Raw genomic sequence first — 9,810 nt, forward strand, 5'->3', positions numbered from 1 at the left:
CTATCTAAAAAGGTCTTAACCTTTACAAGGACAATCAGAAGCCTTATAGTGTGCTATCAAGAAACCTTCTTTTCCAAGTTCTAAGAACTCAGTTTCTTACTATTCAGGCTTCTGATTAGAGAAACACATTCTCATCTGAAGGAAGAAGACCTTGCTTTGCTGAAGGTAAGGACACATGAAGTGGGAGCTGTGGCTACTTCAGTGGCCTTCAAACAGAGCCATTCTCTGCAGAGTGTTATGGATGCAACCTATTGGAGAAGCAAGTCAGTGTTCGCATCATTCTATCTCAAAGGTGTCCAGTCTCTTTACGAGTACTGCTACACCCTGGGACCATTCGTAGCAACGAATGCAGTAGTAGGCGAGGGCTCAGCCACTACATTCCCATAATCCCATAACCTTTTAACCTTTCTCTTGAATACTTTTTATGGGTTGTACGGTCGGCTAAGAAGCCTTCCACATCCTTGTTGATTTGGCGGGTGGTCAATTCTTTCTTGAGAAGCGCCGAGGTTAAAGGTTGTGATGAGGTCCTTTAGTATGGGTTGCAGCCCTGTATACTTTAGCACCTTTGAGTTGATTCAGCCTTCCAAGAGGAACGCTGCGCTCAGTAAGGAAGACGATCTTATTAAAGGCAGAGTAACGGTTCAAGTCGACTTCCTTACCAGGTACTTATTATTTCATTGTTATTGTGGATAACTGATTATATGAAATACGGGATACTTAGCTATCCTTTAGTCTTGTACACTGGTTTTTCACCCACCCCCCTGGGTGTGAATCAGCTACATGATTATCGGGTAAGTTTAATATTGAAAAATGTTATTTTCATTAGTAAAATAAATTTTTGAATATACTTACCCGATAATCATGATTTAATTGACCCACCCTTCCTCCCCATAGAGAACCAGTGGACCGAGGAAAAAGTGAGGTGGCGTCAACAACAAGTACTGTAGTACCTGGCCACAGGTGGCGCTTGTGAGTACACCCCCTTCTAGTATAGTGATAGCTGGCGTATCCCTCCCGTAGAATTCTGTCGGGCAACGGAGTTGACAGCTACATGATTATCGGGTAAGTATATTCAAAAATTTATTTTACTAATGAAAATAACATATTTACACAGCCAACTGGAAAAAAAAAGATCCTTGAGTATATTGCTTAATTATCTTACTCTAAATCTTTGACAGTGTATATCAAAACAGTGTGTCATTATCAGTCTACATGTGTGTTGGCAGTTGCAACCAGCCAACCTGCAAATATATTTGTAGTTGCAATCAGTGGGTTGATAGAAAGATAGAAATACATTTTGTTATTACACTAATAACAACCTATTGTAAACGGTAGTTTCTGCCCTCCCTTCTTATCTGTTGGTTGATGTTGATATTATTAGTGTAAAATTATAGTACTGAAAGGTTTAGTGACTTATCAACTGCGACAGCTAATAGTTGGTACTGTTGAACAGGTCTTTTTTTGTAAATTATTGTATTAGGTTCATTTTTTTTTAAATTGTGTCCATATATAAGACCTTTGTGTAAATTAGAATTTTCATATAGAAAAAGAAGTAAATTACTGGACATTTCCTTAGTTTTTAAGTATTTGAAGGTTATTTTGAATTTGTAAATGCTGTAACTAAGTCTCAGTTCTTGTTATTTATTTGTTACCAAAATGATATGTTCACAATTTGTGGATAGTTTAAAATTATTTATAGATAGTGAGTAGTACATTATAGAACCTTTTGTGATTATATGGATAAGCACAATCCTTATACTGTAATTTAATTTGCTTCTATAACTAAGAAATAGTTCTTATTTGCCAGATATATTTTACAGGTTTCAAACTTTATGTGACAAATCTTGTAGTACATTATAGAACCTTTTGTGATTATATGGATAAGCACAATCCTTATACTGTAATTTAATTTGCTTCTATAACTAAGAAATAGTTCTTATTTGCCAGATATATTTTACAGGTTTCAAACTTTATGTGACAAATCCAAGATTGTGTGTTAAAGGTATTTATGATAATAGTAGCAACAGAGTTCTCAAGTACTGTAGACCATAATTCCTTTGGTTTGTTTGTAAAAATTACCCCCTTTTATTTTTAGGTAATAAAAGGTTTTGCTGGGAGCAGTTGGCCATATTTAGGTACAAACCTTACTTCACTTCATCTTGGTCCATGCCACAATTTCACTCATCAAACATGGATAAATATTGGCAGTATGAAAAGTAAGTGTTTTATGTTGAACATGGTTAAATTGACAAAATTTTAGGATGTAGTTGATTGTTAAATCAAAATTCAATATTAGTAGAGGAAACCTTTGTCACAGTAATTTTTAACATTCAAGAACCTCCTTTGCTTACTCTAACTCCTGCATATGACAGCAGCTTCACCATCAGTTATCTTTGTAATTCTAGAATGTCAGCTATATTGCCCCTTCCCAGGTATAACATTGTCCCAGATTTCTAGAATTTGGCGAGAAGATACAAACAATCGTGCAATCATCAATTCGTATTCTATGCATTGCTTTGAAAGTTTGTAAACATACCTCAGGTTAGATTGTTGCGCATGCTAAGCAAGGAGATTGTTATATATTCTTTAGTTCTGTCATTATCATTTTTAAAATACAAAGGGAGGAAATATACAAATCTATAAACAGTATTAATCAAGATTTCTCCATATTTTTTCTGGTAGTCTAAAACTTTTTATGGTCATTGATTATTTGAAAGACAATATAGGAGCTATCATTATGGGAAATTTTCATGTTTTTTTTAATATATTTTGTTTCTTTTTTACAGATCTCAGAGCTCTGTGGTTGGAAGAGGGAGGAACATCTAATGATAATCATATGGTTGAAGCTATAAGCCACCTATCTCAGTTGCGTCGTTTGTGCCTTTTTAATTTTATGGTCGGAGTGAAATTGGGTATTGCTTTAAAGAGGCTGACAAAATTGGAACGTCTGTTTGTTCTTCAGAGTTCATCTGGTGAGGTAAGTAGTCTTTGATTAATTGAATTATGATTTTTTTATTGGATTGCATCTAATATAGTTATCTCAGCCAACAAATATTTAAAGAAGTAAGGGTGTCTGCAATGCCAACTTTTGGTTCATATATTTAACCAAAGTTGAATGTCTTAGTGGTTTATTTTCATGAAATAAATTTGATTTGATATTGATACTATATTTGTTACTTTTACAGAGTAGAAAATACTGTAACTGTAATTGAAAAAACATTAAAAACACTAATTTAAGCACAGTTGGCTTCATGTATTTTAAGTACAGTTTTCTTCATGTATTTTGATGCACAATATGGTAATTTTAGGCAATTCTCAGCAACTTTGTAATGTGACTAAAAGAAAAATTACATTTACGAAATGGTATAATGAGGTCAATTTAGTCACTTGAAACACCAGAATTGAAGAGACAGTGAAAGCTGGAAATGGAAGGTTGTTAAAAGGAGAGGAGGCAAGGAAAAGGTGGGCGGAATATTTTGAAAGTTTGCTGAATGTTGAGGATGATAGGGAGGCAGATATAATTGCTGTTCCAGGTGTTGAGGTGCCAGTGATGGGAGATGAGAATGAGAGAGGGATTACAATAGAGGAAGTGAGGAGAGCACTAGATGAAACGAGAGTAGGAAAAGCATCTGGTATGGATGGTGTGAAAGCTGAGATGTTGAAGGAAGGGGGTGTGACTGTACTTGGATGGTTGGTGAGATTGTTTAATGTGTGTTTTGTGTTGTCAATGGTACCAGTAGATTGGGTCTGTGCATGCATTGTACCACTATATAAGGGTAAGGGAGATGTGCATGAGTGTTGTAATTCAAGAGGTATTAGTTTGTTGAGTGTAGTTGGAAAAGTGTATGGTAGAGTACTGATTAATAGGATTAAGGATAAAACAGAGAATGCAATCTTGGAAGTACAGGGTGGTTTTAGAAGAGGTAGGGGTTGTATGAATCAGATTTTTACAGTTAGGCAGATATGCGAGAAATATTTAGCAAAAGGTAAGGAGGTGTATGTTGCGTTTATGGATCTGGAGAAAGCATATGATAGAGTTGATAGGGAAGCAATGTGGAATGTGATGAGGTTATATGGAGTTGGTGGAAGGTTGTTGCAAGCAGTGAAAAGTTTCTACAAAGGTAGTAAAGCATGTGTTAGAATAGGAAATGAAGTGAGCGATTGGTTTCCGGTGAGAGTGGGGCTGAGACAGGGATGTGTGATGTCGCCGTGGTTGTTTAACTTGTATGTTGATGGAGTGGTGAGAGAGGTGAATGCTCGAGTGCTTGGACGAGGATTAAAACTGGTAGGCAAGAATGATCATGAATGGGAGGTAAATCAGTTGTTGTTTGCGGATGATACTGTACTGGTAGCAGACACAGAAGAGAAGCTTGACCGACTAGTGACAGAATTTGGAAGGGTGTGTGAGAGAAGGAAGTTGAGAGTTAATGTGGGTAAGAGTAAGGTTATGAGATGTACGAGAAGGGAAGGTGCTGCAAGGTTGAATGTCATGTTGAATGGAGAGTTACTTGAGGAGGTGGATCAGTTTAAGTACTTGGGGTCTGTTGTTGCAGCAAATGGTGGAGTGGAAGCAGATGTACGTCAGAGAGTGAATGAAGGTTGCAAAGTGTTGGGGGCAGTTAAGGGAGTAGTAAAAAATAGAGGGTTGGGCATGAATGTAAAGAGAGTTCTATATGAGAAAGTGATTGTACCAACTGTGATGTATGGATCGGAGTTGTGGGGAATGAAAGTGATGGAGAGACAGAAATTGAATGTGTTTGAGATGAAGTGTCTGAGGAGTATGGCTGGTGTATCTCGAGTAGATAGGGTTAGGAACGAAGTGGTGAGGGTGAGAACAGGTGTAGGAAATGAGTTAGCGGCTAGAGTGGATATGAATGTGTTGAGGTGGTTTGGCCATGTTGAGAGAATGGAAAATGGCTGTCTGCTAAAGAAGGTGATGAATGCAAGAGTTGATGGGAGAAGTACAAGAGGAAGGCCAAGGTTTGGGTGGATGGATGGTGTGAAGAAAGCTCTGGGTGATAGGAGGATAGATGTGAGAGAGGCAAGAGAGCGTGCTAGAAATAGGAATGAATGGCGAGCGATTGTGACGCAGTTCCGGTAGGCCCTGCTGCTTCCTCCGGTGCCTTAGATGACCGCGGAGGTAGCAGCAGTAGGGGACTCAGCAGTATGAAGTTTCATCTGTGGTGGAAATGTGGGAGGTTGGGCTGTGGCACCCTAGCAGTACCAGCTGAACTCGGCTGAGTCCCTGGTTAGGCTGGAGGAACGTAGAGAGTAGAGGTCCCCTTTTTTGTTTTGTTTCTTGTTGATGTCGGCTACCTCCCAAAATTGGGGGAAGTGCCTTTGGTATATGTATGTATGTATGAAACACCAGAGTATTATTGTTATTCTTGTTTTGTGCTCTTCAAAGGATTAATACTGTACAATGATATTCCTTTTATCTACACAAATTCTTTTTATGGTTTTGTTAAAATTGGTATTTGCATCAATTTTATGATTAAACATTTTTTAACAGGAAAGTATGGGAGTAAAGAACCACAACATGTTAGCTGTAACAGAACATCTGAAATATGTTGACGAGTTAGTTTGGGCAGTTTCCTCACAGGATGTCAAAGTCATCAATGGCGTGGATCACATGCATATATCAAGCCCAAAAGTTAAGGTATGGTTAACATTTACTTTTTAAATTGAGTTTTAAAAATTTTATAATGTTGTTATTTTAAAAGTAGAATTTTTTTCACTCATTTATAGTACTTAGTAACCAAATTCCATTAGAATGATAAATAATAGTTTCATGCTTTAAATTGTTTGAATAGATTTTGAAGATCCCACACCCTTCAATACCTCTATTGTATTATTCTTATAATTATAATTCTTTCCCAATATGCATATGCTATATACTTTGAAACTGGAGTTTTGGTGCAAAATAAAAGTAGAATTGGGTTTTTCTCAAGACATTGACCAACTCAAGTTAGTGAGCCAAATTCACCATTGTAGTACTTAGTCACAAATTCCATTAGAATGATAAAAAATTGTTTTATGCTTTAAATTGTTTGAATAGATTTTAAAGATCCCACACCCTTCAATGCCTTTATTGTATTATTTTTATAATTATAATTCTTTCCCACTATTCATGTGCTATATTCTTTGAAACTGGAGTTTTGGTGCAAAATAAAGGTAGAATTGGGTTTTTCTCGGGACATTGACCAACTCAAGTTAGTGCCCCAAATTCACGTTTATAAGGTGTGTAAAAGTGTTTGTTCACAAAACATAATTACTTCTATGAATCTTCCTGAAGTTAAACTGCTTTCTTCTTGAAGTTGGTTAAATGTTGACATTACTCACAAACTGAAAATTTTGTTGTAATTGCCCTACCCCCCATAGTGTTGTATTGACATCATATGGTGGTGTATGGCAATATAGTACTATCGTGTGGGTAGATCATCTCTTTTTGTCCTTCTGTTGTTTCTTTGCCAAACGTTCATTAGATTTTTTTCATGTTTCAGATTGTGATTTTTTACTAGGAAGTTCATGAAAAAATGCAATTTTTTAAAATAAAGTGGATGTCTTCTGGCTTTGCTGTCTTTTTGTGAAAGATATTCTTGGAATTTATTGTTGGGTGATGGTGATCCTCAGTCTCTCTGCATCACCTGCAGGGGGGCAAACTTGTGATTTGAATAACCTTTGTGAAGAATGTAGTTTCCTCTCAGTTCTTCTTATGAAGGATTATCTTCAATTAGTAAATGGTTATGTGAAATATTCATATCAGATGGAAGCCATCTTTCAATTCAGAGGAAAAGATGGAATTAAGGTTTCCGAAAGTATCTTTTTTGGATGCTTCCTAAGAAGGGGGTGTGACTATAGATTTTTTCCATCTGTCAGGGTGTTGGTCAAAGGATGAATCAACATTACATATTGGTTCCTTGGAACTCTAGGTAGTCCTCAAGGCCCTTCAGGCGACGGGGAAATGCGTAGCAATATATCTGAAATGGGGGAATCTGGTCTGAATCCCTCTTCCGGGTAGCAGATGATCTCTAATATTGGACAGTGCTGAGAGATGGTTTTTGTGTGTGTTTATGAGGAAATCGATCATGAATTGGCAACTATGCGGACGTCACAGATGTATTGAGTACCATTAGAAGCTATATTATTTGATGATGTTTGAAAAGTCAAATAAATCTTGTGTGTCAGCTAGGGGTTGGCTTACTCAAACAGTGAATACAATTGAAGCCGTCATAAAACTTCCATCGGATATAGTTGATGTTGATGAGTTGGAAGAACTGATGTATGAGGTCGATGCCCATTTGGGAATCCTTGATAATACCCAACTTGGCTATGAAGAAATATTAAAAAAAAGCACTTTGATTTGGACATTAAAGAAGTTGGAGATTTGAGTGATAGTGCTAAAAGGATAAGATAAGCTGCTACAAAATTGTATCAGTTTTGACTTCCCCACCACCTGTACTTCTGATTCTTGTTCTCTCTTCTCCTGCATCTCATGTCTTTGGATTCGGTTTGTTGAGCTCGTCTAATACCTGTATTCTGTTTCTAGGTTAGAGTTGCCCAAATTTTTATTTCTAATGGCAAGCATTTGTGATAAATACAGAGCCACCATACATGCCTGATCTTCCAGTATTAGCAAAGTTCACCTATCTATACTCCCTCTTGGAAGGTGAGTACTATTGAAGATTTCACACTTAATTGTGATTACCATTAAAGAACATATCTACAGTACTTTTTGAAATGCATTTCTTTTGAAAAGAGTAAATTATATGTGCTCATATATGAGGACTGTTATTGTTAAGTTTACCTGGTATGCAGGGCAATATGTATTACATTTATAGGTTGCAGCGTCAGCTACTTCCTGATGTTTAAAGTTAGATAAACAGTAGCTTATGAAGTCTTCTTGACTCTGGTCATCCTTTCATAACTGCCTGCTGAGATAGAAATGAAGTGGGCCCGTGAATGTGAGGAGAAAGATAGTGACCTGAACTTTGCCTAAGAGATCTAGAGTCGAGATGGATTGGAAGCGTTGTGTGTGTTGTCGTTAGTGTCTACAGACTTGTGTTGCCCTAAAGTGCCGAAAAAAGAAAAAGTTTCATAATTTCTACGCTACTTCTTGTCCAGGATGTAGATTTTTGGATGCTGGGATGTGTTGGTTAAATTTAGTATCCCTGAAAGAGAGCAGGAAACCCAGCAAGCTGGACTGTGTCTTTAGTTCTGGTGGGAAGGCCGCCACATTTAGCATCAAGGCTGGCATAATTCTATATGTTGTCCTATTGAGTCAGGTCAGTCTGTTGTGGTTGGTATTAAGGCTATCACTAGTGGTAAGAAAGATGTTAGAGGTAAAACTATTGTTACCCTTTTATGACTGCCTACAAAACATAAAGTTCTGGCATTATTAGCCCTGTCAAATGTAAGTGATGAATATGCTTGCAAAGGAGTTCTTGTAAGGAAGTATGTGACTCTAGTCTCGCCTCTTCTTTTGCAAGGAACAGGTTAAAGTTTTATGTTCTTGTTTTTATTGCTAGAATGATCTTATATTGTATATTTGAAGTACTATAGGGGTTTGGTTGCTCATTCACTACTACTTGGTCATGCTTTGAGATTTGGGCTTCCCTATTTTGCCAGTTTTAGATGCTTTTTAGTCATATTCCAATTTTATAGCTTATAAGTTAAGACCTTGCAGCTTGATCCATCTTACCCAAATAGAAACTTGTGCAGTTATAGATGGTGAAATTTTTAATAAGTTTTTTTCTATAATTTTCTACATATAAAAACCCGGTATCTTTACTTCTTTTTGTAGCAAATTACTTGTCCACACAAAGAATTATTTACTGATTGCTTTGTAGCTGGAGATCTTAAGGATGCATATGCTTACATTTCTCTAACTATTTATTTGATTTCTGCCATTTTCTTTATCAAGATTTGTTTGTGTTAAATTTGTCGACCATGAATGTTGTCCGAATGTTTGTATGAAAAAATTCTGGTTTTTAGAAATGTACTTTTTCATATCACATACATACATTTCTTACATCATGAAACAAAATGTACGGTACTAACTTTACATGAATAAATTAAAATCTTTTGTGTGAAAATATATACCTACTCTTTGTATTACTGTAATATTTTTCCCCTCTTATTCCAGAGTTACCCAAGTCTCTCAGCAAAGGAGAATGCTAGTGATCAGTGGCCCTTGAAGTTGATAGAAACTGTGGTCAAGCGCCATCTTCCTGTTACCAAAGTTCGCATAATGAAACTCGATCAAGCTGCTGCTACTCGTATGGCGTTATCCACTTTGTGATGCATCGAGTACAAGGGAAACTTTTTTGATAAGAATTTATCTTTGTGGTTTTAAGAGATGGGTGAGATTTAATTATTATTTAAAAACCATTATACTAAAGTGCCGTTATTTTTAGCAATATTTTTGAAGCTTAAAAACAGTTTATCTTTTAGAGATATTTTTATCCAAGAAAATTCATTAAGTACATAATAGATATACAAGCTTATATGAAACATTTTCTGTAACCTTTTAACCCTTTTACCCCCAGGCTTTTTGGAAATTTCCAACCCTTAACCCCCAAGGGGTTACTTTTTTCCCAGCACATTTTGGTGTATATTTCTTTCAAATTGCTCTAACAGCCTTAATTTTTGTCATAGAGAGGTCAGATTGGTCTCATTCTCTTGGAAAATGTCTGAATTTTCACAAAAAATTATCAAAAATATGAAAAAAATAATTTTTATAGCATTTTTTTGCAAGGACGTACCGGTACGTCCATGGGGGTAAAAGGATGGCTTTTGTGAAACGTACCA

General features: G+C 36.4%; 1 protein-coding gene across 1 annotated transcript in view; it reads left to right on the forward strand.

Annotated features, from left to right (window-relative positions):
• The window catches only part of LOC137632529 (uncharacterized), a 158,260-nt gene extending 148,537 nt beyond the window's left edge, over positions 1–9,723 (forward strand). The window contains exons 21-24 of the mRNA XM_068364506.1: positions 2,096–2,216; positions 2,787–2,977; positions 5,513–5,659; positions 9,146–9,723. Of these exons, the coding sequence (XP_068220607.1) occupies positions 2,096–2,216; positions 2,787–2,977; positions 5,513–5,659; positions 9,146–9,301 (615 nt within the window). The 3' untranslated portion in view covers positions 9,302–9,723. The remainder of the gene's footprint in view (positions 1–2,095; positions 2,217–2,786; positions 2,978–5,512; positions 5,660–9,145) is intronic.
• The last annotated feature ends 87 nt before the right edge of the window (positions 9,724–9,810 follow it).

The sequence above is a fragment of the Palaemon carinicauda genome, chromosome 41 (assembly GCF_036898095.1).
Source record: "Palaemon carinicauda isolate YSFRI2023 chromosome 41, ASM3689809v2, whole genome shotgun sequence".
NCBI classification, from domain to species: Eukaryota; Metazoa; Arthropoda; class Malacostraca; order Decapoda; family Palaemonidae; genus Palaemon; species Palaemon carinicauda.